Source organism: Doryrhamphus excisus, linkage group LG13 (assembly GCF_037039965.1).
Source record: "Doryrhamphus excisus strain RoL-2023G ecotype Guam linkage group LG13, RoL_Dexc_Guam_v1.1, whole genome shotgun sequence".
Classification (NCBI taxonomy): domain Eukaryota; kingdom Metazoa; phylum Chordata; class Actinopteri; order Syngnathiformes; family Syngnathidae; genus Doryrhamphus; species Doryrhamphus excisus.
The window spans coordinates 1,428,069-1,446,560 of record NC_136369.1 but is presented as its reverse complement, the minus strand read 5'-3'; the positions used below and the strand labels follow the sequence as shown (position 1 = coordinate 1,446,560).

Genomic DNA, 18,492 nt, shown 5'->3' with positions numbered 1-18,492 from the left:
GCCACTTTGTGGCCATTTTTATGCCCTCAAATTGCTCTGAAGTGAAATGAATGAGTGGGGAGCTGCGTCATCACCTCCTGTTTTCCTCTCACACACAAAAACATAAAAGATGTAGAAATAGGTTGTTGGACTCGGGTGTTTGGGATTATAACAGTTGAATATAACAATAAATACACAAGTAAGAAAAAATATCTTGGCCTCTATTTAAGTTTGATTCTTTTGTTTTCTTTAACTATTCTTATTTTGGCTTATTTTGATTGACGGGGGTTTGGTTTTTGCAAGTTTAATGACCAAAAAAGGTGAACAATATCAAAGTATATTTCTTCTTCTTTCCAATTTTCCAGCCATTCCCTTCACCCCTGCTATAGCCAATCTTGACAGGTTTTTTTTTTTCCTTACCTGACCGGGTTTTCCATTTTCACACAAAAAGGCTTCATACTCCGTGGCAAACTCGGGGGCGTTGTCGTTGATATCCATGACCCTGATGGCCACCACCGCCCGGGATATCTGACTGTGGTTTCCTGAGGAGAAGGTGTGACAGACACACACAAAGATGGATGAAATGGATGAAAATCCCAGGTAAATTACGTGACCTACTTTTAATTTCCTTTTGTTTTGCGTCTTTATGTCTCCCTTCATTTCCTGAGCTGATGGGAGGACGGATGATAAGCCGCATCAATCTACCTCTCAGTGATGCAAAACACAAAGAAACAATTCAAAGTGCTTTTGAACCACCCCCCACCCCCCATGTTTAAAACATGAGTGCTTAAAAAAAAGCGTATTAATGAGTCATTGTTAAAAGACAGTAAAACGCACTTTAATTAAATGAGATTTTCATTGGAATTATTCATCGCTGCTAACTGACAGTCACCTCTCAGGGTCCCTGAAAAGGCTCCTAATTGTTTATATTTTTATTAGTTAGCTGTAGAAAATGATGTATTAATGTGCTCCAAAGAGGACTAACGACCAATCATCCCCTGTCGAGAAACATAAAATACAATATGTAGCGTTAAGCAACACTTCACGGAGGACGATGAAAAATGACTCTTCTACTTTTCAACCGTTGGACACAAACGTGTGAAAATTGATCAACACATGCACCCATGCTGTGTTGTCGGTGCTATTATTTTTCTTGCTCACGCACCACACGGTGGCACTGTTTTTAAACCACAAAGCCATTGAGCAAAACACCTTTGCAGGGGAGGGACAAATTGTCCATAATTCATAATTATTATATCCGCTGCTTATAAAACTGGATTGTATCTGTATGACATGTATGCTAGCATGTATTCCAAAGCATTTTAACCCCAACCGATAGGGGGCGCCACAATGAGGACACCATATGTTGTAACCTTTCTCAACGTCAACCGGCGCGCACAAAAAAATCTTACGCAAAAACATGAACCCCTGCTGTGATAGACCACATGGTGGCGCCGTTATCAAGTCAGAAAGTTGGATTGACTTGAAAATTCTCCCACACAAACTGTAACTTCATAAGTTTGATACACATCTTTGAGGAACGGACAAACGATGTATGCGTCACATGTCCTGCTAAGAGTCCATTTCTTCTTCTATTTATGACTCTAATTACGTCCAATTGTGAAAAAGGCCTCTACGGTGGTGTCCCAAGACTTTTGCACACTCGCCCGTGTTAACACTGCACACGGTGCAACGTTGCACAATTAGCGTTTAAGCCTGCCGAGGCATTACGCAAACCAATTTGCTGAGTTTTGATTGAATTAAAACAGCTCAGTAGTCAATTTGCGTTGGAACATTAACACGTAGCAAATAAACACTTTTTTTGAAGACACGCCTTACAGATTAAAGAACATCTGTGGAGCCCACCCCCTCGCCCCCCCCCAAAAAAACTCACTGACTAGGTGGAAAATCTTGCCGGCAGAGCTACAAACAGCTTTAGCCGGCGTGTAAGACTTTATTTGCATAGAGATTGTTTCAGGGAGGCTGTGTGTCACGATAAAGCTTCATGTAGCCCTTAAAGCTACTGGAAGAGGAATTTACACCGCGTGGAACGTGTCCCCCCGCCCCTCGCCGCCGTGTCTGTCGCCACCCCTCTGTGCTTAATCAAAGGCAGCGCACATTAATTGTGAGGCTAAATGAAAGGCGTGGCCGGGGTTTGCGGGAGTTAGTCTCGGGCCCGCCCGCCGGCTGGGGGGCTGCGGCTGCAGATAGCGACGCCGCACCGACGTGACGCATCGCCGGGAGTTTGGGGGGGTTGGTTTTGGGGCGTACTCACACCCCGCTGTTGGTACTGTGCTGCTATCGTATGCGTGCATTCGTGCCTCCGGCCGTTTTCTTTGTCCCATCACTTCTGTTTTAGTCTGCGTGGATTATTTCCTATCTTCTTTCAAGTCATTCTGATCATTTATTTGATTTATTCATTAAAACATTCTCTGACTGTGTAAATTATGATACTTTTCCAAAATAATTGAATCATTTAATTATCTGTGTGAATTATTTCCAATCATTCTGATCATTTCTGGCCTTTAAAAAAACGATGTATGGATTTACTTGTTTTATTGACCGCGTGACTGTGGATTATTTCTAATCATACTTCAGGTTGTTCTGATAATGATGATAACTATTATTATTTATTGGATTTTGATGACTTTACTGTTTCACAATTATTTTTTTACCTTTTTTTATGTGGATTATTTCTAATCATATTTCAGGTTGTTCTGATGATGATAACTATTATTATTTCTTGAATTTTCCATGACTTTATTTTTTCATAAAAACATTTTTTTTTACATTTTATTTTCCTGACTATGTGATTATTTCCAAACATATTTCAGGTTGTTCTGATGATGATAACTATTATTATTTCTTGAATTTCCATGACTTTACTTTTTCATAAAAACATTTTTTTTACATTTTATTTTCCTGACTATGTGGATTATTTCCAATTATATTTCAGGTTGTTCTGATGGTGATAACTATTATTATTTCTTGAATTTCCATGACTTTATTTTTTCATGAAAACATTTTTTTTACATTTTATTTTCCTGACTATGTGAATTATTTCCAATCATATTTCAGGTTGTTCTGATGATGATAACTATTATTATTTCTTGAATTTCCATGACTTTACTTTTTCATAAAAACATTTTTTTACATTTTATTTTCCTGATTGTGTGGATTATTTCCAATCATATTTCAGGTTGTTCTGATGACAATGATAACTATTATTATTTATTGAATTTCCATCACTTTACTTTTTCTTTATTTTCCTGACTATGTGGATTATTTCAAATCTAAGCCATTATATATATATATATATATATATATATATATATATATATATATGCATATATATGTATATATGCATATTTTTTTTATTTATTTATTTATTTATTTATTTACATTTTTATTTCCCAGTCTGATTGGATTATTTCCAGTCTCATATGGAGTTGTTTTAATGACTTATTAATGACATAATGACTTTTCATTATTTATTGATTTATTTGATTTCCCGAACTGTTTCTAATCCTATTTAGAGTCTGGCAAAATGCTTAATTACTTGTGAGAGGAGCGAGTCCATGAATGAATTGATGTTTTTATTACAAACAAGAACGTGGTAGCGGGTGAGCAAGAGTACTACGTGCTCAACTTTTGGATTATTTTGCGTATTTTATTTCTATGATGAAAAGTGTCTGTTATTATTAATAACCTGCGAGGAGCAATCGCTTTAGAGCCACTCTACGACTCGGTGTATGCGTGTGCATGGAATCAGGACTTCCTCCCCTTGTCATGCTAAGGACGGCACGAGTTCTGTGGGTTTGAATCAGCAAGTCAAAGGTGCCAGACTCTGGGTGTTCATGCTGACTGGACCCCACACCCCTGGATGTGGGCGTCTGGTCTTGGGTGAGGAGCAACAGAGGCATTTCCTCCCACGTATCCAGACGCCACCCAAAGTGCAATGGCTGACATCTGGCTAATCATAGTCTAGTTCCCGAGTGCTACTGTAAGGGGGGGGGGGGGGGTCCCAAGCGTGTGTGGGAGGAGGGGGTGTTCCTTCGCGCCGCACGCCATCCATCAATGTCCCACTGTCAATTTCGCCTTCACCTTTTCTATTGGTCGTTAAGCCTGTGATTCATATTTGACACGGTGTAGTCGCACTTACGGACTTCTGTGGCGGTGACGGTGATGTTGTGCCACATGTCCGTTTCCCGATCCAGCGGCTTGGCCAGCGTGATCTTCCCGTCGTCCACGTTGATGTTGAACTGCCTCTCCAGGTCCGTGTGCCGGTCGATGAAGTACCTGCCGTGACAAGACAAGGTTGAGAAATGGTGGAATTTGAGGTAATGGGGTTGGTGGAATTTGAGGGGGGGGGCAGTGTGAAATTATCATCCTCTGAGAGAAAAAGGATCTTCAAATGAAGGCGCATTTAGGTGGGTGAAAATCAATAATTATCGCCTGAGGAATAATTACAGACTTCTCATGAGCAGCAGGGGGCATTAAGGATTAATAAGGTCCAACGGAGACCCCCCCCCCCTGCCCCCTCCCAAACACCCACCCACGCCGGCAACGCCTCTGCCCTGTTTAAAAGACCATTAGCGCATGTTGTGTCAGGAAAAGAGATGTGCTGTTGTTAACCCCGTTTGGGATCTGTCAACACTCAATGGCCCCCAAAGGACTTGTTTAACAAGTGAGGACAGCTTTATGACACACACACACATGCATGCACACACACACACATACACACACACACAGCAGTGGGCGGGGCAAAAGGAGGCGATGGAATGACACTGAATTGGTTTTCGTACAGCAGTTAACCTCCTAACCTCCTTAACTCCGTCACTGAGGGCGTCACTGAAGTACTACCACAAACTTCTTCATGACTGCTGTTTTTGATGCGTTTATTTATTATTGAAGTATGGATTGCAAAGGTTTTATTTCTTAATGTTCAAATATTCCTAAACATTGTATGATTTTTTTTTGTATTTTGGATAATTAGAAAATATTTAATTTCAACCTGGAAATGTTTACCATACATGATACAGGTGTTATTTTAATTTATAAAGTATCAGTAAAATAAATTATATTTATTATATTAATATTTAAAAATATTCATATTGATTTTTGATTTTCAATACATCATTATATTGTATTATTTTTATGTATATTTTTTGTATATGTATATTTTATTTATATATTATAATATCCTATATATATACATCAGTATGACATTCATATATATTTTCGATCATCCATCTTCAGGATTCAGTCAAAGTATAGAATAAACAGAGCAACACTCTTATAAAGTGTTAAAAACAGCAGCAAGACATCAAAGCCTGGAAAAGTCCAGGAGTCCGCTCAGTCCGACGGAGGACCCGATGCATAAAATACATTTTTCTCACTCGTTGTGAAATTGTCACGTTGAATACCGAGAAAAGAGCTCACCGCCAATTCTCAGGGACGAGCCCACACAGCGGCGCCTTAAAAAAGACGACCAGTCGTCGTGGTTTTCGCACATTTCGCTCACCGATATGTTCCGTGTGGCCGCCGCAAACATCACACTCAGCTTAAACAGTAATCGACACCGTTGTGTTTCTCCATAGCTGCAGGACAAACTGTCCCCCGTCTCGAACATTTCCTCTCGAATTCTTTTGCCTCACTTTGCATTCATCTGTACTCCGTCCTTCTTAACTTGGCTATGTCTCCAGGCACTGGACACCTTGTACTTCTGAACACTCCGGTTCTACCCGTAGTTTCAGGTAGGCCTTTCTTGGCACACGTTAGCTTACCATTGCATCTGAAATCTAGAAGAAACTCAGAGAAGAACGGCTGTTCCTGAGGTGGCCCAGGCATCTGGTCGGCATGTCTCCAAGACGCCTCCTTGTTGGGGAGGTGTTCAAGGCCCCTTGGGAACACCCAGGACTATGTCGCTCAACTGGCTTGGGAGCACCTCCGGATTGGCTGGGCGGGAGCTGGACGAAGTGGCTGGGCGGAGGAAAGTCTGGGCTTTTCTGCTAAAGCTGCTGCCCGACCTCGGATAAGCGGTAGACAATGGACGGATGGTCCGGGTCAAGAATCTCCGTATGGACACCCAAATATCCTTGTCTCCAGCTAATCTCCAGAGAACACTAGAGCATGTCCAAGGCCATCCCAGAGGGCTACCTTTTGGTTGGATGTTACCGAATGACCCAGCCACCAGTCACGAGCAAAAGCTGGTGACCATAAGTAAAGGTCAGAACAAAGAACCTTATGCAATGCTTTTCTACCTTCGAGGTCATCCTTTTCCTACTGAGGATGCAGCATCAGGAGCAACTGGGGCTTTAGTATCTTGCCAAAGATACTTCGACATGGTCATGGGAGGACATTGGCTCGAACCAGTAACCCCCAGTTTGGGAGACGGCCATGCCACTCCTTTATCTTCTCAGGGTGTAGTCACAATAGCTCAAACGTACTGTGCTTGGGTCCACTTCACACCTTAAGTCAGACAATCTGATCTCACCTGGGCACGGCCCGATTCCACGCAACGTTGCCAAATCATAACACGACTGTAACGCGATCGCTGGAAATGGAAATGGAGTAGAAGTGACGGCATGAGCATGGATGCTCAGTGTGAGCGAAGGCCAGCAGGGGCCAAGAGCCGGTACACCCCAACTCCAAAGTCCAGTCAGTGTTTGTTGAGAAGCTCATACTAGTTGCTGGAGAGACACACACCGTCATGACGTTTTGGTTTTTTGAGATGCAATCCTAAGAAAGAGGTCCACCAGGACCCCGCTCCCCTCACAACACCCTCCACCCCCCCACCCGAAACCACACTCCTCCCCGATGCAAGAGCACTTCCAAGACAAGGCCGACAGCAGCAAACCACCTGGGAGCGGCATCTCTCCTGCAGCCTGAGTGGATGGCAGTCAGGCTGCTGACAGCCTCACGCCCGAGCGATGAGACGCAGCCAGAAATCTTCTGCCAGCTGTCACTCAAACTGACGGACGGCTGCGAGAAAGAATTAAAAGCAAATATAAAAATTGTCTTTAAAAAAATCACACCCAGCTTTGTACTCCTTTTTCCCAAAGAACTTTGCTGGAGAAAAAAAATGTAATTTCCAACATCACATCTGAAAAACTCAATAATCAATATGCTGAATAAAATGAACAACTTGAGCAAAGAAGCCAATCATTGGTCGATGAGCTGGTTTAAGAACAAATGGTGTTTGCAGGGTAAACGTGTTTCTAATGTCAATGAGACGGTTTGGGGGATTTCTTAAATTGAAAATGATCCCCTCCCATTAGACTGGCTGACACAAGTCAACTTAAGCGGTTGTCAACATAACCAAAATGGAAACTTGCATTTTTATTTAGAACTTCATTCATTCATGAATAGAATGAGAAAGTGATGAAATGGTTGAGTGCAAAGCTTACTTTGCATTGAACAGTCAGTATGTGTGTGCTTGAACAGTTCTACATTTTCACCTTGTGGACAAAAGTAGTTGGCCATGAATGTCGATGTCAAACTTAGTGGGTTTTTTTAAGTAACAAGAAGAACTCTGTGGACCAGAACTTGATGACTTGGTCAATGTAAACATGACAGACTTAAACAGGTTACAGATTTTTGCTACTACAGTAAAGTCTCGTTATATCGATATCGGTTAAAACGAATTACTACTTATTACGATACTATTTTCATTTCCCGGCAAATTTCTAGTCTTTTATGATATAATTAGCTCCGTTAGTACGATACCCGGTTATTATGATAATCCGGTTACTAGGATGCCCTTTTCATCTCCCGCCAGCCAATTTGGTCTGCTTATATCGATACAAAAGCAGCTTAAATCAATCTTTGCTTAAGGATTTCAATACCAAAAAAGAACACGGCGAACGGCTGCTTCCAGTCAACTTTATTTTTCACACTTCCACCACCAGAGTGCAGCACACACAGCGGAAAACACCCGTCCCTCGCGCCTACCCCTCCGGGTGGCAACACCTTCCCTATCGATAGTTCCGGGGTGAATTATGTCCCGGTAACCGGTAATCACTACAGCGTAAGTTTATTTTTATTTACTGTAGTACAAAATGTATTGTAGTACAAAAGCATGCTAGATACGCAATCCATGAACTCAAGGAGAAAATTACATGCCATATCAAAGATCCGCCCACTTTTAATGCAGTTCGGCACAGGATCGGATATATGGATAGTCCGGTTATATCGGTATTTTTTCCGACTCCCGAGAATATCGATATAACGAGACTTTACTGTATTTGAAATAATATTTTTAGAATATGAACATTTTGTCATAATGTTTATATTTCTCATAAAATTACAGCAGTTTATATTTCTTTTTCTGCTGTTGTGTGTTGTTTTTTGATTCAGCAAATATTTCATTCATTCATTCATTTTCTACCGCTTTTCCTCACGAGGGTGCTGGAGCCAATCCCAGCTGTCTTTGGGTGAGAGGCGGGGTACACCCTGGACTGGTGGCCAGCCAATCACAAGGCACATATAGACAAAAAACCATTCACATTAACATTCGCCAATTAACCTAGCATAGGTTAGCATAGGAGCATAGCATAGCATAGGAGTAGCAAATATTTCAACTTTCTTGTAGATATTCTTTTCATAATGATAACTTTATTCCCATAATATCCGCTTTCCATCATGGACAACCCCACCCACCCACAATAGAGTAAAACAGAGGGGCAGACTCCCCCAGTTCCGTTCCCTCAGTAAACGCGACAGGACTTCCGTCATTCCACACAGTCGAAGTACTTGTACGAAGTGTAAATGTACCTGCATTTAGATTTTTACACAATTTTTTACTAATTTCACAAATTACTGCTGAAAAAACAAACAGTGGTAGGCCATAAATGGCCCCCGGGCTGCACTTTGGACACCCGTGATCTAAACAATGACATTTCCCAGCCATTCGAGACCTCCCATCATGTTGGTTTTCACACAAAGTGACACATTTGGATCAAGCAGTTTCTATCTGGCACCAGACTGGGCCAGAACCCAAAGAGGCTTTCAGTCTTGCCGCAACCAGAGCGAGAAAGCCACTCAGGGGACACGCACGCCCTCAGCTCGGCTTAATGCATCCAAACAAGGTTTTCAGGTGCACTCCATGAAACGCTGGTGCGGCGCCGAGAGGCTCCGTGGTTTCTACCTGACTGATCACAAATAAGACGCAATGTGACATCTCGCCGGCTGCCTGACTTGATTTCAAGAGAAGAGCTGTGACTGCGCTTGATTCACAAATACCCGGGCTGTGACAAGCTTTGAAAATATTTTTGTTTGACTTTATCCTCTTTTTTTTCCCCACCTCTCCTGTTTTGTTTCGTTTTTTTTTTTTTGTTTTTTTTTGGAGTGGGTTTTGAAAGGTGCGATATTTATTTCCTAGTATAAATCTGACATGCTGCCTGTGGGACCCCCCGCTGAGATGGTGTTTGAAATGAAAAGTAATTACATGGCAATATCTTTGTTTTTGCAAGATGCTGATATTTAAAATGTGATCCCTGCAACATGAAAATCTGCTCAACAGCGTCCGGCCTCCCGGCAGGACTTCATAACGCAAAGCAAATATGTCACACTGCTGTTGTCAGCACAAATAAACAACACAATCGAACACAAATCAACGCTAACATGTTAGCTTGAACAACTCCAGCTTGCAGACGTGCTAATCTTCCACTTCTAACAGTTGGAAGCCGCTTCTTTCCGAAGCTGGAATTGTTCATACAGATGTAGTATTACATCTTTGAGAGCAGTTATTATTTATTTTATAAAAGATATGTATAAATACGTCAACATTTCACCTTTTCTCATTACTTTCGGACACTTTTTTTTTCCATTTTAGCTGTTTTTTAATACGTGCTGTTGTTGTTTTGAATGGACCCCAAGGCCACATTTAACACATAATAATCCATAATGAAATACATAAAAATGTATGTTACGTATTTGTGAATGAAAAAAATACAATGTCAATTACATAATATATAGTTATTATTCATTTATTAGTATTATGTTTATTATCCAGTTATATTGTATTTATTTTAATGGAACTTTTTTTATATTAATTAAGTTATAGAGAGTCAATTATTTCTGTTTATTTATTTTTATTTTTATTTTTTTACTTTTTTTGTTAGATTTTTTTGATTTTTTTTTAGAAAGGGCCATAATTTGGATACCACTTCTTTAGAGAGTACAACTATTTACTCGTACTTCAGTACGAGATACAAGGTAGTGAAAAAAAAAATAAAACAAAATAAATAAAAAAAACTGTATTATGGAAAGCAGGAAGTGAACAAATGTAACAGTTACTGATTGTAAAAGTACCAGATGGAGGGGTAGGATTTAATAAGCTTTGCTTCTTCCTACTCCTTTTGGACATGTGGAACTGGGAACTGATTATGGGATGCACTCAATTGTAATCTGATGCATGTTCAAATGAAATAAAACCATTACCATTACCATTTATTAATTAATCAATTGTCAATTAAATTGTATATTTGTATTTATTTTTCTTATTTTTTTTTCTTTCCCTTCATTCCTTTCCATCAACGTTTCAAATTTTTCCCTCCTTTTCGAAGGGCGAGTCAATGCAGGAAATGAAAGATAAAATGTAAACATGTCAGACGGAGGAGAGATGGAGAGAAGTAATCATTTCTACGGTTATGCTGGCTCGTGTGAGCTCCATCATGTGATGTTCCTTCAAATAACTTTGTTAAGCAAGTCCGAAACAAATAAAGCATGACCATAACAACACAGAAAAAAAACATGTTAAGGAAATTGTGGCGCCTCAAGGCGACAATGTAACGTTTTATTTTTTCCTGCGGTAGTCGCTTTGGCAACTGCTTCCCTCCACTGTCAGCACCGATAACGAGCTATAACATAATAACACATCTTTGCGGCTCCTCTCCACATTAACTGGAACACCGAGTGCTCGTGGTCGTCTTAGACGTTAAAGAGGCAGCAGGCTTTTGTGGAAGAAAGGAAGAAAGAAAGAGGATCCCTCTTCAGGTTGCACAATGGGGACATTCACAAAGCATCAGCAGCTATTGGGATTCAATAAGACTTAGCGGGAGTCAAACATGCAATCGTGCGCCCCCACCCCCCGCACCCCCCAGGATGCACGGTATGTACAGTCAGCTTAAATGTCATCCGCATTGTCAGGGATTTTTATCGTGTTTAGTGAGGGCCGTGCATCACAATGAGCCCGCCGAGACAATGGTGGGTTTCATCTGCAGCTTCACAAAGAGACCACCTGACACCTGCCGTACATCATCATCATCACCATCGGCGCTACCGGATGAAAAGCAGATTTTCCAGCAGAGCCGGAATGTGTGTCATGGTCTAGGTTTTACCCAACACCACATTTATACACGCTAGCACGGAGGGAAGTACTACACAAATACGAATACGCACACAAGTACTGATTGTTGCGTCACTTCCTGTGTTTCACATGCGGTCAATTCATCAGGCAGGGTTTGGACTCCAGGCCTTCATCTTTTGACGGTTTTGACAACTCCAGCGGTCGTCCCCTAAACCCGAAGGTTGCTGGGTCGAACTCCTATCTCTGAGACTGACATGCCAAGGCCGAGACGCGCATGCCATGGCCAAGACCGACATGCCATTGCTAAGATTGAGTGGGAAAAGCTTCTCCCATTGTGTGTGGAAGTGGGTTTTTGGCTTCTTTGCCCTTTGAGACTCTGAAAAGTTACAAATGAGCGTTGTCAAATAGCTAACAGCGGGGGGGCAGCAGAGTGGTCATCTCCTAATCTGGAGGTTGCTGGTTCGATCCTCCGTTTCCCAAAGCTAGTTTATGCAAGGCACTAAACGAGACTCAAATAAACATTTAGCCAAGTTAGCATACAAGAAAAAACGGGCAGAATCAAAGGATGTCCTCATATGTGAAATATAATTCCCCGGGCGGGACACCCTGCAACCTCAAGGAGGCGGGGGAATTAGGGGGGGGTCTCCATTCCCAGCAATCTCATCACTAAACATGAGGATGCTACCAGGGAGGGACATCGAACGTCCAACAGCAATCTACTATGAAAGGCAGCCTGCTCTCTGCCCGCCACGCAATTACGCACGACCTGTTGCGTGTTGTCTCGTTGAACGCGGTCAGCAAGCGGCGGGGGAATTAATGAAATGCCGAGACGGAGTACGGAGAGAAATTGCCTGCGTAACCTGTCGCCAAGGTGCCCTTGTCGACGCAGAGGAGGAGGAAGTTGCTGCGCCTTCAACTCATAATCTACTTTTCTTTTTCTTCTTCTGCATTTGTGGAAATGAGAACGGTCCTTAAGTGGTGGGCCGCCTCCAAAAGGTACCTGGACGCTGTCGCTAAAGGTCACGCGCTTCAAGGCATTTAATTGCTTCAGTGTCATTTTTTTTTCTTTGACTTAAACAAGTCATTACAGAGAATGAAAAGATTTGTCCTCCTCTTCCTGAACTTCAGGCGAAGAGACGCAGCAGAGACTCGGGACTGTAATTTGTCTGGCCGACGGAAAAGTAGGCGCAGTGCACACATAATAAAAATAATAATCGCATCATAATTTGGGATTGATATGAAACATGGCGTCCTACAAGATTTACTCTGCACTGTTTTACATTTTGGGACGCAAGGAAGGTGCAGCCTCAACGTCGCATGACTCTGATGTCACCGGAATGTCAAAATGCCCCGAAAACTGGTAGTGTACTTTTCGCTGTGTTTATCGACACCAGTCTCGGATGGCGTTATCTGCTTTTGCCAAATGCCACGTTCATTTTAACCTTGCGCTTGTCCAACGTTAAAGATGCTATATATCATGAGGGTGATATCCCTGCAATATCTCCACATAGCCGGCTGCCGTTTGACACCCCTGCACAACCTGAAGCTTCATTGGGATCATTGAATGAAAAAATCGGACTGAAACAAAAACATCTTGGCCAAGTTTCATGAAATTAGCCAACATGTAGAATTAGTTTAGTTTATTTTGAACATAACACAACAATCTAACCAAAATCAATACAAATAAAAATGGGAGTGGGAAGAAGTCAAAACCAGTCCCACCCACCTAACCACCCAGATTCCAACCTCATCCCAACAAAATATTATTCCTTGTCCACACAGAAAAAAACTCCATATCCAACCACCCTCACCAATTAGCCATAAAGGATGTGTAGCGAAGCCTCTTTTAACAAACTGCTGCTCCGATACAGGATACACAAGGTGGGCTCACCTGTCTGGGGTGGGACAAAGTTTTTTCATCATAACATCGTGAAAAGTCAACTTGAAAAACGGGCGTTTGAATGCCTCTTCTCTCAAAAGCAAAGCAAACAAAGGAGAGAGACGGTAGATTTTTCTGACGTTCGGCGCTCAAAAACAGAACCATCGACCTTACCTGACTTGGCTGCCGCTGGCGTCCGGGTCCCTGGCGCTGACCGTACCGATGGCGGTGTTGATGGGCGCGTTCTCGTTGACCTCCAGCATGTAAACGGGTTTGGTGAAGACCGGCGGCTCGTCTGCGTCCTCCACGGTGATCTTGACGGTGGCCGTGTCCTTGAAGGGTCCGCCGCCGGGCTCCGAGTGCACGTTGGTGGCCTCCACCTTCAGCGTGTAGGTCCTCCTGCTTTCGAAGTCTAACGCCTGCAAGTGGGGCACGAGGACACAAAACAAGAAGCCAGTAAGCAGGAGTTATGAGTTAAGTGCAAATTTGGTCTAAATATTTAACAAGCAGTAAGAAAAAGCAATTTCCAAACTCTTAATGTGGTACGATTACTGAAAAGTGGGATCCGGACTCTGGTGTTCATATTGTCATTGCAAGCTTCAAACTGGGAGAAGACGGACATTATTTATTTGACAGTTTGACACATCTGCATTTGTCAGACTTTGGAGTCTCGCTTTTAAGCAAATCACTCATTTTAGGCCCAAACAATTTATTCTGCACATCTTTTTATTTACGCCCTCACTGACAGCAGATTATTAGTGTCGGTATTCCGCCTTCCCGGCCAGCTAACATAAAATCAATAGAAGCAGGCGCTCCGTGGAGGCTGACAAGAAATGTACAACCCTTCCAAAGGGAAGTCAAAACATTTTGTCCGGGCCGTGTCAGCATGTGACTGCTATTTTTGTTTTGGTTACAGATGGCAGGTCATTAATATTTAAAACCAAAACAGTCCCAGTTTACTCCCCCCGCATCTCAGAGGACACCTGCCGTGACCATGTCGCTCTCGCTCTCCGAGAATAAAGGTATCGCGTTACTTCTACGCTTCATAACTGGGATTGATAGGGAAATCAAAAGTATGGAGCCAGGGGGGATGTGTGTGGGGGGGCGTGTGTGTGTGTGTGTGGGGGGGGGGTCTCAGATGATGCAAAAACAAAATGATCAAACCTACAGCCCCCATGATGTCATGCAAAGGCACAACTTGAAAAGTCAGCATTGGAGGGTCTCTTCTCTCAAAAGCAAAGTAAACAAGTGAGCTAGGTGACAGCGTTTTTTTTCATAATTTTTTTGCATAATAAAAAGCTTAGAAACACATGATACACATATTACTGAATATTGTTTTCAAACGCTTCAATCCAAGCATTTAGAAAAAACAAGATGTGTAGTGAAGCCTGGTATCTTGACAAAGCAGCGCGTGTGTTGCGATGATCTAGCTAGGAGCGGGTCGGAGGCGTTAGCACAGGGGTGGGCAAACTACGGCCCGGGGGCCACATGCGGCCCACCAAGCGTTTGAATCCGGCCTGCCAGTTGCTTTCTAAGGATTTCAACTTTGAACGTACAATCTGGCAACATGACTTATCTTATTTAGTAAAAAAAATAATTAAATAAAAAGAATTACATAGTTTGATGTGGTCTGATGTTTAAGTACTGCCGAAAAAAAGGGACAGCTGAAGGAAAATTATAAGCATAAAAAAGTGTTATATAAAATATAACATAATATATAATACATATATTAATATTTGCCCACCCCTGTGTTAGCATGTCCATGAGGAAGGGGGTTTAACCAACACAAGCTTCAGCTTCTCTTCCCTCGAAAGCAAAGCAAACAAGTAATATATTTTTCATGTTTGGTGTTCATAAAGTATTTCTTGCCATATTTTATACAAAAATCATCCAAGCCTTTTTAAAAATGAAGATGTGTAGCAAAGCCTACAATTTTTTTTTTACACAGCGGTATTTCCACAGGGCCAGTAGGTGAGCATCCAAATTCTCTCAATAGTCAAGCAAACAATTGAGTGAGACGGTAGTACATAACATATCAAACAAAAGTTTGGAGACACTTTTCCATGATATATAATGCACAAGTGTCTCCAAACGGGGATTTATAGGCCAATCCAAACTCTGGAGCTGTGGGGGCCAGTGAGAGGATGAGAGCTTCTGTCCCTCGGGTCAGATGAGGACTCGCAGGTCCAGCTGGTAGACACTTTTTTTTTTACCTTAGTAAAAAAGTGCAGTGGAAGCCCCTGAAGCTTCTCCATGAGCGTCACCCCTGCACGGTCCCGCACAGCCATTTGGAACACTTTCATCATCCCTTCCTCCCCCCCCCAGCATCCTCCTTCTCCTCATCATCAAGCCGCCGGCCGCCTGACGCTTCCCTTTCCTTTCTCTCCCTCTGATCCCGCCATCTGTGCCGGGAAGGAGTGAGGAGCGTGACGAGACCTCCATCCAACGGATAACACTTCCATTCAAAGGTTAGCGGTGGAAAAAAGGAGGCTGTTTGAGGCTGAGGATGGTCAGAGTGGTGATGTGGAACTGGAGGAGAGGTGCACGGAACTAAAGACATCTTTGAAGCCTTTTCTACCCGCCCCGATATTGCTTCAACCTTGCACATCTGCTGCTGGAATTTTTTCAAAAGCACTTCTGTCACTCAAATAATGACAGCAGACTGCAATAGATGATATATCTCATATAACATATTTAACAGATGACATATCACATACTGCATAACAATGTATATATATATATATATATATATATATATATTTATTTGAAAACAAGTATAAATATGTATAATATTGTATATTATATGTATTATAATAAATATAAATCATAAATATTATAAATGTTATAATATGTTTCAACATAAATATTTTATTATAATATTTATAAATTATCATATATAGTATATGGACAAATATGAAAGCATAATTATTTATAATATTATATATATATATATATATATATATATATATATATACTTCTTACAATAAATATAATAATATAATAATAAATGTTATAAATAGTATAATATTTTAAAATACATGTTTTTATTATAATATTTATAAATAATTATATATATAGCATATGAAAAAACATGAAAACCTAATTAATTATAATATATATAAAATATATATAATATATATAATAAATATAAATCATAAATATTATCATATGTATCAACATAAATATTTTATTATAATATTTATAAATTATCATATATAGCATATGGACAAATATGAAAGCATAATTATTTATAATATTGTATATATATATATATACTTCTTACAATAAATATAATAAGATAATAATAAATGTTATAAATAGTATAATATTTTTAAATACATGTTTTTATTATAATATTTATAAATAATTATATATATATAGCATATGAAAAAACATGAAAACCTAATTAATTATAATATATATATTAAAATATATATTATAATAAATAATATATATATTAAAATAAATATTTATTGAAAAAATGATTTTATTATAATATTTATTTAACTAATTATATATACTATATAGCATATGAAAAAACATGAAATTATAATTATTTATAATATAGCATCATTAAAAAGTCACATTGGCAGAACATGGGAGCTTTAAGAACCCTCTCTGTTTTACTGGACATCATCCACGGTAAATATTATAGCAGTCATTGGTGTTGCAATACATGATTATTATTATTATTACATCTTTCCACCTTCCCGAAGCTGAATGCTGCAAAGCACAACCACAATCAATCCATAAATACCACGACTGTCGCTGCAAAGGCACAGCTCTTGTATCGGATCTCATTAGGTGAGTAAGTGGACAAGGATGTTGCCGCTTTTCATCGTCGGTGTTTTCATCGTTCCCGCCTGTTTTGACCTTCATTAGAGAGCGGTGTCGTCTGCAAAAATTCTAAAACCTTTCAAATTGCTTTGTAGTTGTGAGTCATTCTCCACAAAAGGCCGTAAAGGCTGTTAGCAGAAAAGAGAGAAGATCTAACTGGGCCAGTAATGTGCGACCATGAAAGCGACAATGATGGCACCATTTTTATTGAAATGGTCACAACTACACCTGCGTGGCTGTAGGAGGCCTCCTCAGCTACCAACCCTCGACCCACAGACCCGGCAGTTGACAAGTCTTGTCGACCTAACAACCTCAGTCTGAATAGAATAAACTAAACATAAAGTATATTCATGAATAAAATAAAATGAAGCCATTCAAGTGATCATACTATAATGTTACAGCAAGAACCCGAGTGATTTTTTTAATCATAATGCCACTTTTTGGATTCACAGGAGAAAAAAATGTAGCATCACACATAACTAGTTCAAATGTGACTACAAACACATCATACACAGGTTGTATGATGGCCTCAGTTTGACACTGGAACAGATTATTTACACAATTTCTTATGGGAAAATTATTTATGAATGAAAATATATATTTTTTTAATTACTACAGTGGTGTGATGGAAACTGAGGAATCTGCTTCAGACTTGATGTTGAGTTCAGGTTGTATGTTGAGTTTAAATGAAATACTTTGGAAAGATTGGGCGGGCCGTATTCAAACACTTGGCGGGCCGGATGTGGCCCCCGGGCCGTAGTTTGCCCACCCCTAATCTAGCCAGTGAAACAGACAAGTAGAGAAACATACACGCATGCACGCCATGTCCATTTTTTGAGGCCAGCATAATAAACTTAATTGATTATTTTGGATGATCGTGACAGGCCTCGGTCGTCCATTTCACCGAACGAAACAAACAGGGAACATTGAAGTTTTCCAACAGAAATCGAATTGGTTTAGCTTAATTTTTGTTGTGTGTGACATGCACAGTATGAATGGTAAAATGCGACCTCCAACATTGCCTTAGAATAATGTACAGAATAAAGGCTTTATGATATTTAACCCTGGAAAAAGTGATTTTTTTAATACTCCATGTGTTCCTTTGTATCGGTGATCAGCTTTGAGCTAATGAGTAAACATTTGCTCACAACGGAAGCGCAACATCAAAGCTCACTGACGACTCGATATTTTGGTGGTCTGCGACCCCCCCACCCCCTAGGCAGTCCTGACGTGTCATCTCCATCCTCTCTCAAGTGGCGGCACCAAATCCAGATGGACTGGCAGAGCGTTTAAAAGACTTCAAAGTTGAGTTGAGGCCTGCAGGGGTGAAAGCTCAGCATCCCGCTATAACATCCCTCTGCAGGCCTGAGGGCACGCTGATAAAAAGCTTAAAAACCCCCAAAAAGCTGAAAAATACACAACCCCCTCCGCTCTCCCACCGGTCGTGGCCCTCTCCGACCAGGAGTTTGATCAATAAACGTTTCCA

General features: G+C 40.8%; 1 protein-coding gene across 4 annotated transcripts in view; it reads right to left on the bottom strand.

The window, feature by feature from the left end:
• Window positions 1-18,492, bottom strand: part of cdh8 (cadherin 8) — a 119,343-nt gene that overhangs the window by 9,648 nt on the left and 91,203 nt on the right. For 3 of the 4 annotated variants that reach the window (XM_058089681.2, XM_058089680.2, XM_078795791.1), the window contains exons 7-9: window positions 13,344-13,588; window positions 4,142-4,278; window positions 400-521 (exon numbers count right to left, since the gene is read on the bottom strand). In XM_058089681.2, coding sequence (XP_057945664.2) covers window positions 400-521; window positions 4,142-4,278; window positions 13,344-13,588 — 504 coding nt within the window. Of the gene's footprint in view, window positions 1-399; window positions 522-597; window positions 4,078-4,141; window positions 4,279-13,343; window positions 13,589-18,492 lie in introns of those variants that run through there. The other variant, XM_078795792.1, reaches the window with a different exon arrangement.